Source organism: Mycteria americana, chromosome 11 (assembly GCF_035582795.1).
Source record: "Mycteria americana isolate JAX WOST 10 ecotype Jacksonville Zoo and Gardens chromosome 11, USCA_MyAme_1.0, whole genome shotgun sequence".
Classification (NCBI taxonomy): Eukaryota; Metazoa; Chordata; class Aves; order Ciconiiformes; family Ciconiidae; genus Mycteria; species Mycteria americana.
In genome coordinates this window covers 24,225,321-24,244,730 of record NC_134375.1, presented here as the reverse complement: position 1 = coordinate 24,244,730, position 19,410 = coordinate 24,225,321, and the positions used below count along the sequence as shown (strand labels likewise).

The following is a 19,410-nucleotide window of genomic DNA, read 5'->3' as shown; positions in this document are numbered from 1 at the left end:
GATGCTGCAGCTCTATCATGTTACAGCCATGATGTATGATCAAACTACAACAGCAGTCCATCACATCAGGTATTTCTGGTCACCTGAGGGGTACAGCTTCATAACGTCAGACTAAGCAGCAGTCTCTACAAGCTGATGAACAGCTTTGCTTACAAAGGAGAGGGGAGAAACAAACAAACAAATCACACCCATGATTTAAGTCACATAACTTCCAAAGAAAAAAATAAAAATCAAACCCTTTATTTCCTTTTACAAAAATACATATTTGCAGTCATGTGATAGTTATCATAGTTGTTACCAGTTTACACGGTTCCAAGAAATGACACAGTGCTCCAGGTTAAATGTTTAAGATAATTTAGTATAAGAATGGCCACTTATTAATTTCTGGATTAGAAATGCTATTCGTCAGGGTATGCAAAAAAAATCTGCAAGTTAGAAATTAATGCGGAAGTGGTGAAGTTTAAGTAACATAATAGATACATTAAACTTTTGGTCATGAGTAACTGTATACAAACCATAACAGTATTAAAATACATATTTTCATAAAAATACCGTTGTGACACTTTATATCTAAATAAGACATTTTTAGAAAGATGGTATGAAATATTTATCATACAAAAGCATATTCTTATAGCAGGATTATGCCGTAAGTTTTAAAAAATTCTATCCAAGCACTTAAAAGCAGAATTTTTTTTTAATAGCTGTGATCCACTTGTCATACAAAAGTGTATGCTGTCTGTACACTATAGCATTAAGTTTATTCTACTTGAAACTGGTCTAAGTCCAACACTGCATGTGGAGCAGCCGAGTTCTTACATACCACTGAAACTTGTTCAAGAAGATAAACATCACATTCTTGTTGCTTAATATGCAACAGGAAATTACTCTTTATGCATCTCCTATATGCATATACTGAGAATAATTTCATGCTACAATCTTTTCTTGCCACAGTTTGACCTTTCCATAGGTTTTTTTCAGCTGAAGCCAACATCTTCTCCCTCCAGCCCCATTACCTCCTCAAACACCCTTCTGGTGTAAGTAAAAAATAATAAAAAAAAAAATTTATAACAGGAGCTGACTGCTATGATCTCCAACTGAAACAGACTGTATAGCAGTTAACTCTATTGAAATCACTGATTTTAAAATCCATATTAGAACACCACTGTGTTTATTTCCTGTGATGAATACTGCTTACTTACATTTACACTAGTAATCCACTTTAAATCCTGAATGTCAGCAGTTGAAAACCACCAATTAGTATACAATTACTTTATATTTAAGGCATGTGACTAAGAGCACCCTAATTAACTGACACTGAATGGAAGAGACTTCTCTTCAGGAAATTTGTCAGCTGCCTTCTCTTCTTTAAAGATGCTAAATTAATATGGGTTTAGAAAGATGGTAAGAAGCAGAAAGGAAGAAAGTTAAGAACCAATCTGATTATTTCAGCTGTCCCTGAAACAGTTTTGAAAGCAATGATTTACCAGTAAAATACCTCAACTATAATGTATTCTGATCAAGTCACATAACATGCCAGTTGGGCTTATCACTAGATGAAAACTAAAAGAAAAAAAAAAAAGCAATCAGATACTACATCAACAGGACAGTACAAGATCAATATTGCTTACCCCTGAGTTAACAGGACTGGGTGTAGCAGCACCAATTAGAAAACATTCTGCAATGCCAGCACTGCACTGTGGTCCTATACCATGGTATAGTTTCATATGCCCACAGATTTTTCTTTAAGAGCACTTATTTCAAACATTATTAGACACAGGAATTCCTTTAGTTGCATTGGTATTTAAGTGGAAAAAACAGTGAAAATAGTATAGTGGGCTATACTATTAGTACAGTCCCTTTGTAGTGTTAACATACTGTTTAGAGGTGTGTTCCCAAGTTGGTAAGCCACTGCCTTCTGTGGAACTACATTTGCCTTTTGCTTTATGCACGACAAAAGCCCAGTAGAAATCATGTTGTGCCAGTTTTGAGCAAGATATCCTGTAAGTCGTCTGGAAGTGCTAGTATAATATCATTGATGTGTGTCTGCAGCTTTTTCAGTGTGTCAGTTTTCACAGGAAGATGTTCTCTGTCAGCCTGCAACTGCAAAGGTACAATAAAACATGATTTCTACTAAAAATGCAAGTTTACCTTAAGACACGCCAAAGTGACATGTTAGCAAATCTGGGAAATGAATTCCTCATTTGCCAACTGAGTAGGAATTTGGACAATAGCAGGTTTCCTCAACAACCACACAACAGCACGAGCCAACGCTGATTTGGCAGTAATCACAACAAAGTTTGGTTTTCTTCTTCCCTGAGGATTCAGCCTTACTCCCACTCAGATCAGTCACAAAGTTCCAACTAGTTCTAAAAAAACAAGATCAGTACAATGCTTCCAACATAGCTGGACGATGTTGGGAAGCTACCTATCTCTTCAGTCACGGCTGAAATGAACTGGTTTTGTTTTAAAAACCAGAATGACCGATTCCTTGAGCTACCTAGATCTTAAATATTCATTTAAGTACTTAAATATTCATTTAAGTACCTGTAAACACAACTACATAATACTTTTATCTAGTTGTCAGGCAAATTTGAGCCATGTTCAATTCACTTACTTACCAGTTTATTCTTTAACTTTAAGACAAGATCCACTGTTTCTACTTCAGTATGCTTCTGACTCCAGAAAACCAAGTTCTAAAAGAATAAAAATTAAGCATTGAAGTATTGATGGTAACATACATAATTTTCAAAAGTAGTGTTAATTTACACCTACTGTTCAGAATGGGTCTTCTCCTTTTCCTTACTCTCATGCCATTTACTAAACTCATTTTACTCCTGTACTGTCTCTACTGTGAACTGCAAAATCTGCTTTATTTGCATGTTTGCCCAGGACTTAGCATAACAGGATAGTGGGACACAAACACAATACAAACAAATTCATAAAAAAAACAAATAATGCCAAGCAGGCTTAGTTTCAAAAATAGCATCTACAATACAAAATGGCAGTGAATGTTCACCAAATCAGATCTGTCAGCACCATGAAATATTAAAATAGTGCCAGGCAGCTCTTCTTGTTTCTAGGGCATTAAAGGAGACCACATAGCTGATAACTAGTAAAATATACTCAGTAAGTGAATTTTCTTACAGAAGTTCTGTTCCCCTACCCCTTTACCATCCACCTATTAAAGACATTTGCTCACGTACAGAAAGACGTTAACACTTGGATCAAAAGAAAAAGCTAATAAGGAGCAGAGCCAGTAATAAATTTGTGACACATTCCCTTTTCCTTGCAATAAGTTAATGTCAAATATAGTTGGCTAGATTCTAGGTGATGTAATTGACCTAGCTTTTGCCCTGCAAATTATTTGGGCTGCTCTATTTGAACAATCTATTTGGGCTGCTGCAATGTACTGTTTGGGAATTGACAAGGCAAGGGATAAAAGAAAATCAATGGCTTTTTTAAAATATCCAGCGCAAATTTTTTTTGTTTGCTTTAAAGCTGTGGTGTTGACTTACTTTTTTTGTTCTTCCTATTCCCTCTTTAGCTGTACAATCTCTTCTCCTCTTGCAATACCTTTCTTTATCAGTTGTTCCAACTCAAATTATACTGACACCCACTTCAGCTTCTTAAGTAAAGAATGGATCTTACAACAGAAGATAATTTATGTGGCATTTTGTTATGTATCAATAAAGAGATTTCACTTCTCAGCTTCCAATTACTATGGATCAGTTGTAGGCTTATTACTATCCATATCTAATTAGTTGTCAATTTGCTATGGTACTCACTGAGTTGATAGTTTGTAGCTTTGACGGTACATCACAACTAAAAATGCGTTGTCAAATGAAACAGCAAGAAAGGAAGCTGAATGAAACAACATTATCAAATAAGAACAAAAACCTTTTTTGGGGGGAGAGAGGGGGGCAGATATTCATTTTCAAAACACATAACACCACAAAAAGGACTAAAGCTACATTTTACGAATGATGACAGTCGTTATAAAAAAGTGAACTGTATTTCATATTGTTCTCTTTTGCTATGTTAGTTCTAGCTTGTACTTGGTTAACAAATTAATGTTTTGCTAGATCAGACTTGACAAAATGTCAACATTTTTATGTTCAACCAATCAAAACAGCAAGAGTAAAACTGACTTGAGGAAGAATATATTTTTATTACGAGATGATAAATATGATCATAACCACACATTTTCCTAACCTCATTACAGAGTGCTTCTAAATGAAGGGCCTCCAACTTCTGTGTCATTTCTTTCTGCCGGCTCCTAAACCAACCATCGAAGTTGGGCGATTTCAAAAAATGCCTAGTAAAACACCAAAGCAAAATACATTTTATATTTGAATTACAATTTTGATAACACTTTGTTTTCTACGTCATCAAATGTAAAGTAATTATGTTTGAGGTAGAAAAAGATATTAGGACCCTTTCTCTGCTTACTTTCAAAAAAATGTAATATTCTGAAGTGGAGCATAACAGGTGCTTCTATAAATCAAGACAAGGATTGAGAAAATAATGTAAATAAAAGGAGTCTGAAAGACAATAAAGATTAGTAATTTTGTCAGGAAAAAAGCAAGGCTCAGAAATATCCTCATTTTTATCTTTGTGTTTGATTGGAAGGAGGAACCAAGTTAGAACGAGAAATAAAACCGCAAATACTACTGGTGTAGAGAGACCTGTAGTGTTAGTAGCATCTTACGAAAACCATTAACAGGTTACAGAGAAACAGATTTAAGCGAGTAAAGTATACTGAGCACTATCAATTCCTATTAAAGCATCTATTCTAAAAGTAAGTTGTACTCAAATCAATACTGATGATAAGTTTTCTCAGGAAAAGAGCATTCATATTACTGATTTGTCTTCATTTATATAATTTAAATTTTTATGCTGATGAAAGAAATTACCTGTAAAGTCCTATCCAGTCTCCTTTTAAACCTGATGTGAGCTGTGGTCCTGCTTTTTCCAGTGTCTTCATGAAGTCATCTTGGCTAAACTGCCTCAGCTGTGGTGGACTCTATGGAAAGAAAAAAAAAAATCATTAGCATACCATAACTGCTTTCTCTAATCACCCATTTCCAGCTCATTCAGATTATATTTCCTTACCTTCCATGGTGATATGCATTTTTGCAAAGGCATTAGGCTTGCCACATAACGTTCCTAGAGAAAGGAAAAAGAAAGGTTGTTTGCATAACCAGTATTAAAGATACACAGTCCACATGTATGTTTACTTATCACTTGTGACCACAGCATTTTCTATTGTAAGTATTGGTACAGGGTGGGGTCATGCATATTTACCACGTGAGAGCATAAGAAGGAGCTTATCTAATACCATTTGTATTTCCCAACTACAGGACTTTACATCAGCAAGATTCAAGAAGGACACGAGGGAAAGGAGGACAGGAAGCAAACATATATATGGAATACATATATCCTGAACTCCAGCCACCAGTAAATAATCTCTCTTTTCTTTGGTGACAGTCCACAGGTACCTTCATATCATGGGTGATTCCAAACAGTAATCCCACTTTGTATCAAGTATTTGGAAGGGATTTTCAGAGTCCCTCACACAAACATTAAATACAGAACTAACCTACAAAACGCGGTATCAGCTGTGGGCATCTCTGCAGCAGCACTGTTCGGCAAAGGCATGGCTAGAGCCCCAAGGGGCTATCTCGGGTATGAGTAGGGGAGACATTTCTCAGCAAGGCCACTGCTGAAGCTTAAGGTCTGACGACAGGAAGCAGCTCCGCTTTGCCAGCTCACACAAGCACATCAATACAAGCTGCTATACATTTTGAAAGTGTTTGTATGCAAATAGCCATACATTTTGATCTGTGAACATAATCAGCTTCGATAACATTATGAAAAGTCTAGTTCTATCTTTTGAAAAAACTAAGGACACCCACATATACTTTTCTGGTGGCAGAGAATGTAAAGGGTGACCTCACCCTATAAGATTTATGACAGAAAACGTATTATGTTTCTTGCTTGAAGTGAAAGTTTGAGCAAGATGGGAGAAATGCCAGGGAAAGGTTTAGGTTCACCCTACATGTCCATCCTGTCTCAAAAGAACAGGAGAAAGGCAAATTTTAAGGAAAAACTCCTCTAATCATTAACACCCAAGGATAAACAAGTGTCTAAGGATGTCCCAGTTCCTGCAGACAGAAATTGGACCTGATCATGCATGCTCTGAAATGATGAAAAGTTCAGGTCATCCACAAAAAGTGTTCACAGAGCCCAGAACAGGGCAGCTGATATGTAAACATCCAATGCCTGAGGTATCACTTCACAATTTTAACCACTTGCCCAGAGAAATGACTTCACTTCACACAGAACTTTTTGGGTTGGTGAAGTCCATCATTACTCTGACTTCATACCTCCAAATGCTAGGTAAGAGCATATTAGAACATATTTATCATTATCTTAATGCACAAATTGGAAAACAGATGACAAATTTCCATTTCAGTGCAAGTCAAAGCCTACAAATCTGCATGGATTCAGCAACCTAAACACAATATTCATTTGTCAGCATAAAGGTATGTCAGGAGTCTGCAAACACTACAGCAGGATTTCAATTTGCAGGACAGGTAATTTTTTTACTATTGCATTAGATACAAACTCCTATTTTAAAATTTGTTTCAGCAAATCGAGATCTCTGTCCAGAAGAAAAAAAAAAAAAACATAAATCCGGAACATTAAGCATTCCAACAAATTCTGCTGACTGGTTAGAAATGCGACAGAATTTGCCCCCTAACTTTGGTTTAGAGATTTAAACAGGTGAAGTACCATGTTTAGAGAGCAAAACACCAGATATCTGCCATTTCCAGAATAGCATGATGCTGTACGATATTCTGACCAACTGAAAAACTACTCTCCATGTGACGCCTTGATATAAAGTAGATATATCTCAACATTCAGTGATAGTCTCTCCTTTGTAAAATTGTAATGACATCTTCTAGAGTCACCTGAATTTGCAGAATTTCCTCAGAATCTGTTTTATCACACCCAAAACCAGAAGAAAGTATCACCTGATAAAGCAAACTCCTGTGAGAATCATTCTTTTACAGGAACAGCATATAGAAACTGCTGGGAGGAAAGCAGAAAGTCTTGAGATTTGCTCTCTAGAAACCATTCTCATGAGAGACTGAGGAAAAACAAACCAGCTTATCACTAATAGACAAAGATAAAACAAGAAAATCAGAAGGAAAATTCCTGAACAGAAATTATGGTTGAAGAAACTAGATTCCATTAGTCTCATTATGAACCTTCAGATTGCTGGACTCATCTCTACTACAGTTTAGAACAAAAACTGGAGGCTCTTTGCTGCGGTTGATTTAAAAAAAAAAAAAAAAAAAGAAAAAGGAAAACACAAAACTCTGAAAGCTTTCAATGTTGTTCTGGGATTTTCCCCCCAGATGTAAAACTATTTCAGGTTTATGGCCAAGCAGAGCAGGACTGAGAAAGGGCACATAAGCATGAAAGTGTCTTATGCTCTAAAACCCAAGGCTTGGGAAAGAGCAGTACTGTGCATGATCATTGCAGTCGCCAGTGATCTAGAAGCTGGATTTACTGCCTCTGAGGAAGACAAAGCATGAGGATAATCATCAAAGCCTTCTCTAGAATCAGGGGACAAAAGCGTGTTGAATTTGTCCAAAAGTTTATGCCTATACTTGTAAAGCAAGGTTTGATATTTAGCTATATATTAAAATTGGCCTTGTCCTGAGCAGTGGGGTTGGATCAGATGTCCCAGTTAACCTAATAAAAAAATCTTTGATTTTATGATCTAGGGAAGAGCTCTGTATATGCCATTTTTCCCCAAGAGTATGTAAATGTTTGAAATAGCTATCCATACTAAATTTCATTTGCCCATTTTTTTCTGAAACAGCAGTAATAATGAGGAAAACTGAGACCAGGCAAGAGAAAGCAAATTCTGTAGCCCCTGCTACATTATGTTGGCCGTTAACTTTTCCTGACAGGAAATGAGACAAAGCTGAGTTTCATAGTAATTCTTTTGCCAGTTCTAGATGCTCTGAATCTAAGTGAAGACATTGCCTTTTTCTCAAAAGTCTCTTGTCGCTTTTGTTTATACTCGACGTAGGTGCAAGATTTGAACATCCTACAAATACTGCAGTAATCTGAGGAAATAGCTGCCTTGAGGCCATAAAACAACCGCCCAAGGAGGTCTGACTGCTGAAATTTGTCTACTGCAGGTAATCCAACAGCAAAAAACTCCAAAATCAATGAACAAAAAGAGCAAACCAAAACAAAACCCAAACTGTCTACCTTCAGAGACAGACATCGTTCTTTGAAAGTCAGATAGAACATAGGTAAAAATGGAGTTGCAAAGATAAATAAATCTGCGAAGAAGTAAGAGAAAGAAATTAATTGCCTAGAGGACAAGTAATGAAATGCTGTCTGGATAAGGCAGATGAAGGGAACCAAGATGTGCTAGGCACAGTTTCTCATGCCAAGCATAACAGCAGTTGAGTGGACAAATATGACTGGAAAAGGGAAAACTTCTCTAAACTTTAATGATTTGCATGGAAAAGCACTACCACTAGAAGACAGAATAAATATTTAAGGGAAAAAATTTAAGCCAGTCTAATTTACCAGTCGAATTGGTTGTTCTTTCACATATTAATAGAAAGATTACCTTGTAGTATCCCCACAGCTATCATAGCAAATTACTACAAGAGTATACACTTATAGAGCTCTTCTCATTACAAAGTACTTTCCAACTCTACCTTTCCAATATTGACATTTCTCAAGGTCAGGGGAAACACCCTTACACTTCGGGGGGGGGGGAATCAACCAACAGTAGACAGGGGTTCCAAGTGTTGAGGTAGGGTTAAAGAAATTTCCTTCTTACTCCATGCTAAAATACACACACACAGTTTTGCTTTGCATAAATGCTACACAGTACATGGCAAGCAAACATCTGAAAATGCAGTCTAGTGACATATATAAAGAAGCATTCCTTTTTGAGATCTGAACCTTTTGTCTAGGTATATAAATATTTCATTTTTGACATTAAGCTACAGCCTTCATCATTTTTAGGCTAAGTATGGAAACCAGAGAAATGTAAGACTACAGTATTTTAGAAAAATCAAGACATAGCTTAATGGTAAATTTCCGTAGCTGAAATATTACTCACAGAATCACAAAATGGTTGAGGTTGGAAGGGATATCTGGAGGTCATCTGGTCCAACTCCTCTCTTCCCCCCCTGCTCAAGAATACGTGCAGGCTGCCCAGGACTATGCCCAGGTTTTTTAATATCTCCAAGGATGGAGACTCCACAACCTCTCTGGGCAACCTAACCTGTTCCAGTGCTCAGTCACCCTCACAGTAAAAAAGTGTTTCCTGATGGTCGACAGACCCTCCTGTGTTTCAGTTTGTGCCCACTGCCTCTTGTCCTGTCACTGGGCACCACTGAAAGGAGCTGGATTCATCTTCATTACATCCTCCCTTCAGATATTGATACACATTGATGAGATCCTCCCCCAGAACCTTCTCTTCCCCAGACTAAACAGCCCCAGCTCTCTCAGCCCTTCCTCATATGAAGGATGCTCCAGCCCCTCAATCATTTTAGTGGCCCTTCACTGGACTCTCTCCAGTAGCTCCATCTCTGGTACTGGGGAGCCCAGAACTGGACATGATACTCCAGGTATGGCCTCACCAATACTGAACAGAGGGGAAGGATCACCTCCCTCAGCCTGCTGGCAACACCCCTCCTAATGCAGCCCAGGATACCAGTGGCCTTCTTTCCTTCAAGGTGTCCTGGTTTCGGCTGGGATAGAGTTAATTTTCTTCCTCATAGCTGGTATAGTGCTGTGGTTTGGATTTTAGTGTGAGAATAATATTGATACCACGCTGATGTTTTGGCTGTTGCTGAGCAGTGCTCACACTGGTCAAGGACTTTTCAGCTTCCCGTGCTCTGCCAGGTGCACAAGAAACTGGGAGGGGGCACGGCCAGGACAGCTGACCCCAGCTGCCCAAGGGCTATTCCAGACCATATGGCCTCATGCGCACTATAGAAACGGGGGGAGTTGGCCGGGGGCAGCGATCGCTGCTCGGGGACTGGGTGGGTGTCAGTTGGCGGGTGGCGAGGGGTTGTATCACTGTTTTTTTTTTTCCCCGCCCCCCCGGGTTTTGTTCCTCTCTCGCTCTCTTGTTGTTTTCCTTCTCATTACAATTTATTTTTTTTGTTGTTGTTGTTGTTGTTCCAATTATTAAACTGTTCTTATCTCAACCCACGAGTTTTCTTACTTTTGCTCTTCCGAATCTCTCCCCCATCCCACTGGGGGGGAGGGTGTGTGGTACTTAATTGCCGACTGGGGCTAAACCACAACACAAAGGCATATTGCTGGCTGATGTTCAACTTCACGTCCATTAGGACCCCCAGACCCTTTTCTGCAAAGCTGCCTTCCAGCCTGGCGGCCCCAGTATATACTGCCACATCTGTTTATTCCTCCCCAGGTGCAGGACTTTGCACTTCTCTTTGCTGAACTGCATGGGGGTCCTGTCAGCCCATTTCTCCAGCCTTTTGAGGTCCCTCCAAACAGCAGCATCACCCTCTGGTGTATCAGTCACTCCTCCCAGTTTTGTACCACCAGCAAACTTGCTGAGGGTACACACTGCCCCGTCATCCAGATCACTAACGAAGATGTTGAACACTACTGGACCCAGTGTTGACCCCAGGGACACACTGCCAGTTACTGGATAGTTACTGGACTTAGTCAGGCTAACACCAAAAAAGCTACTTCATATTACATAGGTAAAAAACCCATTAGTCTAAGAACTCACTAATGGAATAATGAAACTTTCCGTCAATTCCAAAAAATACCGCCGAAGAATCACACTCTGTGCTTCTGTAGGACGTTTCTGTTGTACACCCTTAAAAAAAGAAATAAAATACCACAGTAAGTCTGTTACCCCAAAATATGTACATAGTTGTGGTTTTTTTTTTAAGAATATTTATTCCAGTGTTTCTATATTCATTTGCCATAAGCTTACACACAGCACCCTCTACCCTGAACCACAAAAGGAAAGCAATAGTGTCAAGTCCTTTTGCACAGTCATCCCCTTCAATTGCTGGTTTTTTATTTTCGTGTAAATAAATTCAAAGAAAGAAAAATTTCTATAAACAAACTTGTGCAAATTAATTAAAGTTTGGAAGCTCTGATTCTTACACACCTCATGCGTGAGACTTCTAGACCAAACAGACTAGAGGGGGATGGCAGAGGGTGGAAAACCCAAACCAGACGAACTGATCAATCACTTCAATTCTCTAAATTATTAAGCTAACTTGAGTTCTACCATTCATGTTGTTATAGAAACTGCTAACAAGGCAGCAGCCCTTCTTCTACAATGAGGGTGTATACCTATCTATTCAGTTATGAACTGGGGCAAAGGAATCAGAATCCAGTTTCATTTCAGTTACGTAGACAGAGCTCAGCCTTAAATGAAAACACCATACAACAGTACACAAAACAATTTCCATTCCGAAGAGACTTGCAGTATTACCTTTTGTAACTGTTTGACGATTTCTTCATCTTTGTTCAAGTATGGCTTGTAAGAGGTATAAACACCTGAAAAAAAAGCAGCATATAGCCAAAGGAAAAATGGGGTATGCTTTTTAAAATTAAAATACTGGTAATTTAACTCTGAAGCAACTTATTACCAGGTTTGGAGTCCAAAGTTTTTAGGTTCTTCAGTTTTTTCACTTTCACCTGCTTTGGAACTTCACCTGCCAAAACATTTAAAGCCACCTTACTTGAAATCTCCACCCCTATTACTAGATACTACAGTTAATGTGCCATCCATTGCACTGATTTTTAGAAACGGATACTTTCATTTAGAAGACTTTCTAATATTGTATGAAGCATCAGCAACACTGACAAGCATCCAAGTATATATCCAGAAACATCCGGTAAACATATGAACAACAGCATACAGGCTTTTCACTTTATATAAGGGTTACCTGTTGGAAAAAACAAAACAAAACAAAAAAAACCCCAAAACCACACAAAACCAAACCAAAAAATCAAAAGTACAACCTTCTGAATCAAAGCAGCCAAAGAAAAATATTGACTATATAGCAGTGAATGACTGTTTCATTAATTTTAAATTTTATTCCATCTTCCTTTGTTCCCCTTAGGGTAAATGCTTTCAGGAACAAATCTTTAGTACCCTGGCCAAAATAAAAATTGTATATAAGAAATTAAAACAGTAGTCATGGATTAAGTGTTGTAAGAAAATGAATTTAAGTCTCCTTTTCCATAGGTCAAACTAAGCTTTTTTGGTTTGTTTTTCAAATACATCATTCTCCAGCCAGAAGACCCTAAACCCTGTTAACAGTCTTGCAGCCTCAGCAGAACCTTCCTCTTAGATCTAGTTGGATGCTCAACTTCAGAAAAGATAATAGTATAAATTGCTACTGAAACTGCAGAGTGGGGAGAAAAGGAAAATAAAAAAAACCCAACAAACGAAAAAAATCACAAGCCCTCTCTTTGTCCCTGAAGAAATATAATTTGAATTTTTAAAGGCAGGTCAGACAGATACATCTCTAGAACTTCCTGACTAAGCATTTCAGTTAGCTGCACCAAAACTTTAGAGTTTCATACTTGAAACCGTATATAAAATTTGAAGGCAATCAGTGTATATGGCTTTGCAGAGGTTTAATAGTTTTATTAAGATTCTACTTTCCAAACCTTAACTACACAGCAGCTGGCTAACTCCTCCCCACACAACCCCAAACCCCCACAGGTATTCTGAAGCATGGACAGGCATATTTTAAAGTAAAGCAAACCCTTGCTTAATTATATTGAACACAGTATGTAATCCTTAATTAATTTGTTGTATTCAGAAACTGAATGTAACTTGTCCTACAAAAAGGAATTTCATGGTGTATTATCCTAACTGGGTATTTATGCATTCCCACTTTCAGAACAGAACAGTGAACCTGTCACAGCAAACAGCTGCATTCAGGAATTTCATATAATAATTAGAGTACTGCAGTATTTTATTACAGGCTAGCAATTGACATGTTATCCAAAGATTACATTAACATTCTACTCAATCATTTAAGGAAATCATCCAACTTGAACAATTAATAATTACTGGAATATTGCCAGATTAGAAATGTATTATCAAAATACTGTCAAACAACTTTTTATATTATTGTAACATTCAAACTTAACTTTCACACGGGTTTACTTTCTCTGCACTTGCTCTGACTGATTTATTACATTCAACTCATCCTAAAATTAACATCAGTCATAAATTATGTTTCTCATTTTAATACCTTATTGGTAGAGATACAAAAACCGGATTGTGCAAAAGGTAAAACATTCTTACCAATGAGCATTACCTCCTTTTGCATTTAATATACTAGATTTGGCAATACAAGACATACAGTACTCAAGAGCCCAATTTCACTCGACAGATTTACATCCATAAGGATCTGGTTAGTATTAAACTAAATTAATTGAACTAAATTACGTATGTTTGTAAATAAATAAGCACACAGTTAGATCTTGTCGCACAGGATTGTAGAAGATACTTGTACTTACCTGGAAGTTTAATATCTCCAATTCGGATAATGTGAGGCCAGTGCTGAAGTGTTTTAGCAAAAAAAGGATTCGTCACCCCTAGAATGACAGATGGTCTAGAAAAATAATGACAATGTTTAAAATATGACAGTAAGAGCTTCTGTCTTAACGAATACAAAAGGTCAACTTTAATTCTTAACTTGAAATTATTTTCCTTTTGTATTTAAGAGTTACATTTTAAGTTGCACGTAAGAGCACGGTATGTTTATCAAAGTTTTTAAGTTTTAGAAAATAACAACACAGATGTACCTTAAAGTCCAAACGGTAGTAGAGAATAAAAGTGACATCTTCTGCTTAGACTCTTGGCTAAATTCTGCCCATTTGCAATGATGAGAACAGGGTATTATCTGATTTATTATCTGATTTTTTTTTTTTTTAAATGAGCAGGAATCTGACCCATATTTGAAAGACAAACTGCTAATTTTCAAGGTTTGATTATAACAAACTCTCAGTACTTGAATGTGCATGTCAACGTGACTGCTGTTTGTATAAGACTTCTCAGTAGAGCTACTGCTCAGATGACATGACTAAGAGACACTTAATATCCTACTTCCCTTCCGACACTTTAGCGTTCTTTGTTAAAAAGCAGTTATCAAGCGATGAAGTACAAGCACATTAATAGCACTGTGCCCAAGCTCACAACCTGTCAGATTTTTCTGTCTACTCTGTGCTTAGCATCTGGCTTTGAGGATGCATAGGGGCACCCAGAGAACACGAGGCAGTAAGAGCACAGGGCTGCAGAATTTGGGATTTATAGCACTAATATGATGAAATATCAACATATTTTTCAGTATAATGGCTGCCATCCATTTTACAGGCAAACGTTAGCTAAGGAGAGAGTGTAACTGCAAGCCTCATTGGAACTGCCATATTAAAAACAGGCGATCATCATTTCTTCAGATTGGCTTTAAAAATCCTAAAGTTTAACACTTTCCGTACACCATCCTTAAGTTTCCCGTTTCTCGAGGCAAGGTGGGGAGAAAAACAACAAGTAATCTTTCTTTAAATTTTTGTTCAATTCTTCCAGCTGTATCACGATGGCAACTGGACATCAATTTCTATGTTAACCTACAAACATTTCTGACTTTCATTCCTCCCTCCACTTGCTAATTATAACTATATTTATATATAAAAACTCGTTAGGCATTCACCGATAGGACAAAAATCTGATCACACAGCTCTGTAGCTTAGTATAATGTCTGGGCTATGGAAACAGCAGTCTTCATCTCTCCATTCCATCTCAGAATGATCAGCACCAAATTATAGCCGTTTCTCAGAAGCCTTTTCTCGCTTGTCACTGACTCAACCTTCACCAGAAAAATCACTCTTCCAAGTCCTACTGCTGTTCACGTATGTTCACCTGAAAACATTTTATTCCAGATACTATGTATTTTTCCCCACTCACTTGAATTCAGTTTCATTATTCTTTGCTGTTTCTATAATCCTGTTAAACTCATTTGCATTATTGATTTAAATTCACTGGGATTCACAAATGTTGTTCACCATTTTTCAGTGTTATCATACATGACTTATAGTCTCTCTTCCAAACCAATGATAAAGACCAGCGTCCATAAAAAGGTCTCAACAGATTCCTTTGTTGTACTCTGGAAAAATCAATTTATGATGTTTTATCTTATGTTCTTTTCACGGTCATGTCGTAAGAATCCACGTAAGAAAGAAACTGAGCCTCAAAAGAACCCAAACAATAGGCACTCTCCTTCTCCCAAGGAATGGATGAAGCCTAGCCTAATTTAACACAACTATTACATCTTCTCATGCCTATTTTGTGGGAACCAAAAAGCAAGTTTCACACACAATTGGTTTGGACCAATGTATGCAAACTGACATTCTTTTACTAACTGGAGGGTTAAAGACCGAGGGTTAAAGTCGAGTAAGGCTTTCATTTACACACACAAAAAAATTCTTCAGGTCAAGGTAAACTGGTAGCAAATCATGAGGAATCTTGTTTCACTGCTACTGGTGATATAATAGCAAGACTTGATAAGCTCTTGGTCACTTTTAAGAGCCTTGATCTATCATATTTATCAGAACCAATTCTAATTTTAAACCACTGAAGTAATTTCTGAAAAGGGACGATAAATCCAAACATCAAGATGAAAAATACCCCTTGCTCCCCTCTTGCTAAAGGTAATAAAATACACAGATTCTGCATCATCTCGATTCTTCCCCTTCTTAGAGCCACTGCTTTAAAAGCATATTTCCAATCTTTCCAATTTTTTTGTTTTCTGTAAGAAAGCCAGAGCAATTCTAGCTCTATTTCAAATACTAACGTATATACTGAACAACCTTTCTATTTTGCTGCAGAGGAGCAGATGCAATTTTTAAACATGGGTTACTAAAGTTTAACCAACTTCTTCATGGGATTATTTTTAGAACTTAAATTACATACTGCATAACCATTCCCATGGAATACAATCTGAAACATAGTGCCTATGTTTGTATGTTTTTCCACTGCTGTATCTCTGGCAATACTTCCGTTGAGAGGAAAAAATACAGTAAAAAAAACAATGAAACAAACAAAAAACCCAACACAATAACCACTGCCTGTTCAGACATTAGAAAAAATTTGTTTATAAGAAGATCAGTGAATCTAACACATGCGCTCCATTCCCAAATCAAGTTTCATTTAAACAACATATAATAAGAAATATTGGAGGCGTAAGCTCTCAAAATAAGAGTAGGATTAAAAAAAAAAAAAAATAAGGGGAAAAGTGTGTCCTTAAAGCAGTTTCAAAGAGAATTGTTTTTGTAGACTCATGCTCTTAAAAAAAAAAAAAGGAATCTTAATTTCTGAATTATTTACAACATTTTTCTAACAAATATACTGAAGGGACATTTACTTTTTAAATTATTGTCTCAACTAGGACAGTGACTGAATTAGCTTTACAAAACATCTGTATGGATGTTGAATTCTAGAAGTCACTTTGTTTAGCAATTGCTTAAAAATAAAAACAATTACAGAACAATTTCCCAAGGAGCCACTACGGAGCTCATGTTGCATAGACAAACCTTTACTGAAAAGCAAAAAACTTTTCTTGCTTTCATATTTGCAGTTTTACTTATTCTGTACACAAGTATCCTATGAAGCTCAAATGTAGTTTAATTATGACATTGTTTCATAACTTCTTTATCCTGTCTAATGGAGCGAAAACTTGAAACAGCTAATTACTGCACTCTCTAAGATAAATCTTATAAATAAGGAGTCTAAATGTATTGTCTAATGATAGAAATTCAGAATAGTTAAGCAGTATCTTAAAACAAATTTATGGTCACAAGTGGCTTTGAGCAACACCTTCAGAAAAAGTTTGATTTACTTACGGGGCTTGTGTACGAGTTGTATATTCTTTGAATTCACTGTCGTGTATGGTAAAGTATGGCCTGAAATCACTGCAGTACTTTAATGGAGAAATACAGCTGCAAGGGAGAAAGAGAAGCTTGTTGTATGTATACAGTGAAAAGTTTCATGAAAGAAACAAGCAAATCTGAAATTTGTAATGCTTTCTCATATTCAGATCATATGAAGTTGCACTCAGCTGCAATCTACAATGACTCACTTGGGCATTAGTTAGGAAGCTCCGCTACATTTACCTAACAAGCGCCAACACGGTTTCTGAAGATTCTGATGGTGATGGTGCCATCACGACAAGTGGTTCTCCTAGCAGTACTAGTTCCCAAAGCATCTGAATGTGAAAGAACACTGGACAGAAACACCTAAGAACAGATTAAGGTATTTTAATACACTTAACATAACCAGAAGAAGTATGTATTCAGTTAAGAACTGGATAAAAAGGAAGTTTGCAGTAGTATTTAATAGTAATTTGAAAAATAGAAAATACTCTTGTAAAATGGAATGTTTAATGAACTTGCTTGTTTATTGCAGTTTCAGCCTGCATGTTGTCTGAATTGGTTTTTAGCCAGCTTTACAGAAAAAAAATATTAAAAACAATACTGCTAAATGTTAGCTTGCAAGCTATGAGATATGTCTTATGGAACTGTCATAAATCTTTGACTTATGGGAATTCACAACTAGGAATAAATCAGTCCAAACTCCTACCTGAAAAGGTCTACTTCATGAACAGTCAGTAAAGCCATGGAGATCTGAGCATCTGCCTAAAAGACATCGCAATGCTTGTTTTTTAGTCATCAGAATACCTAGGTATTAAATGAAATGGTTTCCCTTAAATGCTTACAAACAGTAGATGGTACATACCCTAATTACCTACCACTACTGTACTACCGCAATATGTACTACATTATCTCCACAAGTAACTATTTGCGTGCTAAAAGCAAGATTTCCCTCAACCCACACACACCACTTAGAGGCATGCGACTTTCAGTCCAGAAAAGATGTAAAATACTGAAGCTGTTTTAAACAACAGTCACGCAGCACATGAAGGCAGAGACAGATTTGTTTTATAGCCATCTTCTATGGCTAAAGATTTGTAATTCGCTTTTCATCCTCAAAAAACCCCCTAGTTTAGTATAGTCTCACCCGTTAAAAGGATGTTCAAGTTCAGTAGTTTTGTCAGCCAACTATCCTCTTCCAGGAGCTGGACATCCCTCTTCTAAAGTACTTGGGGTAACTGGGTTAGAATACCTTTTCTATGAAGAATCCAACTCTAGACTCCTCCACTCAAAAGTTTCAAAGACTGTGGATTTCATTATTATCAAAGTATATGAGGATTTGCTACCAATCTTTTATGAACAAGTTTAAAGTGAAAGAGTGAAGGCAGATATTTAGCTTTGACTTGGTGTTATATAAAATAGAAGTATCTAATCTCTACCTGATGCATATTCTGTACTATTGGCGTTGTTCCAGGCTTGTCACGATATGTTGGAATCCGCAACTTTGAAAGAAAAAGAAAGATTTTTTTTTTCCCTGTATCAAATTCAGCAGAGAATTACAATGCTGACTTACAGACAAGATGTAACATTTAAAGAGGATATACTACAGCATGATGCCTAATTTACTCTACAGAACATCCACATAACAATGAATACATAGCTGAAGACTACAGATCATTGCTACAGGAATCAATATGCAATACTAAGTAGTACCACATTGCAAATTCAATATTAGAATATGAAAATTATACTTCAGTTAAAGACTATTGATAACATTAGTCACAACTATTACAATAATTTCAATAAAAATATGTTTAAATGTTGGAGAGAACCATCTGAAATAAGGTTATGGGGCTTTAAGGTGGTACAGAATTATTTTTAGAAAAAAATCTTCTCCTGAAACATCAGACATCCCGGTGGGTATGAGACAGAACCCAAATACACTGAACAACATAAATGTATTTTTCTGACCTCACAGTCCACATCTATAAGTCTTTACTACAAATTTAATCACATTGGAAGCTGGTGTGCACAAATGGATGTAATTTATACACAATTAAAACTGACTGCCCAAGCAGTGTAAAAAACCAGGGACAATATCACTGAAGATGGTAATTATGGCTTTACTCAGTTTAGGAACGCAATTTCAACTCTCATGGATGAGAATTTCTAATGAGATAAATGCAGGCAATAGCCAAACAAGACATATCTGATACTCATCATAATCATTCAGCATCCAGAACACCGCTGTATTAAATTTGTGCTTTCAGAACAGCTTCAGAAACTTCTCCTTCCTCCCCCTGGTGATATACATGCATCTAGCCATAAACTTGAGAGTATCTGCTGAGAATGTACTTCCGACTGTAACCTCTGGATCCATCAAATCCATTTAATTGCATTACATATGAAGATGCTATGGCTCCC

At 36.9% G+C, this 19,410-nt stretch overlaps 1 protein-coding gene across 2 annotated transcripts in view; it reads right to left on the bottom strand.

Annotated features, from left to right (window-relative positions):
• Window positions 1-224: 224 nt before the first annotated feature.
• The window catches only part of DENND6A (DENN domain containing 6A), a 29,543-nt gene continuing 10,357 nt past the window's right edge, over window positions 225-19,410 (bottom strand). For both annotated transcript variants that reach the window (XM_075513811.1, XM_075513812.1), the window contains 13 exons: window positions 18,426-18,488; window positions 17,696-17,751; window positions 17,230-17,352; window positions 16,960-17,055; window positions 13,582-13,676; window positions 11,691-11,756; window positions 11,534-11,598; window positions 10,814-10,903; window positions 5,113-5,166; window positions 4,914-5,023; window positions 4,213-4,315; window positions 2,619-2,693; window positions 225-2,100 (listed from right to left, as the gene is read on the bottom strand). In XM_075513811.1, coding sequence (XP_075369926.1) covers window positions 1,969-2,100; window positions 2,619-2,693; window positions 4,213-4,315; window positions 4,914-5,023; window positions 5,113-5,166; window positions 10,814-10,903; window positions 11,534-11,598; window positions 11,691-11,756; window positions 13,582-13,676; window positions 16,960-17,055; window positions 17,230-17,352; window positions 17,696-17,751; window positions 18,426-18,488 — 1,128 coding nt within the window. In that variant the 3' untranslated portion in view covers window positions 225-1,968. The remainder of the gene's footprint in view (window positions 2,101-2,618; window positions 2,694-4,212; window positions 4,316-4,913; window positions 5,024-5,112; window positions 5,167-10,813; window positions 10,904-11,533; window positions 11,599-11,690; window positions 11,757-13,581; window positions 13,677-16,959; window positions 17,056-17,229; window positions 17,353-17,695; window positions 17,752-18,425; window positions 18,489-19,410) is intronic.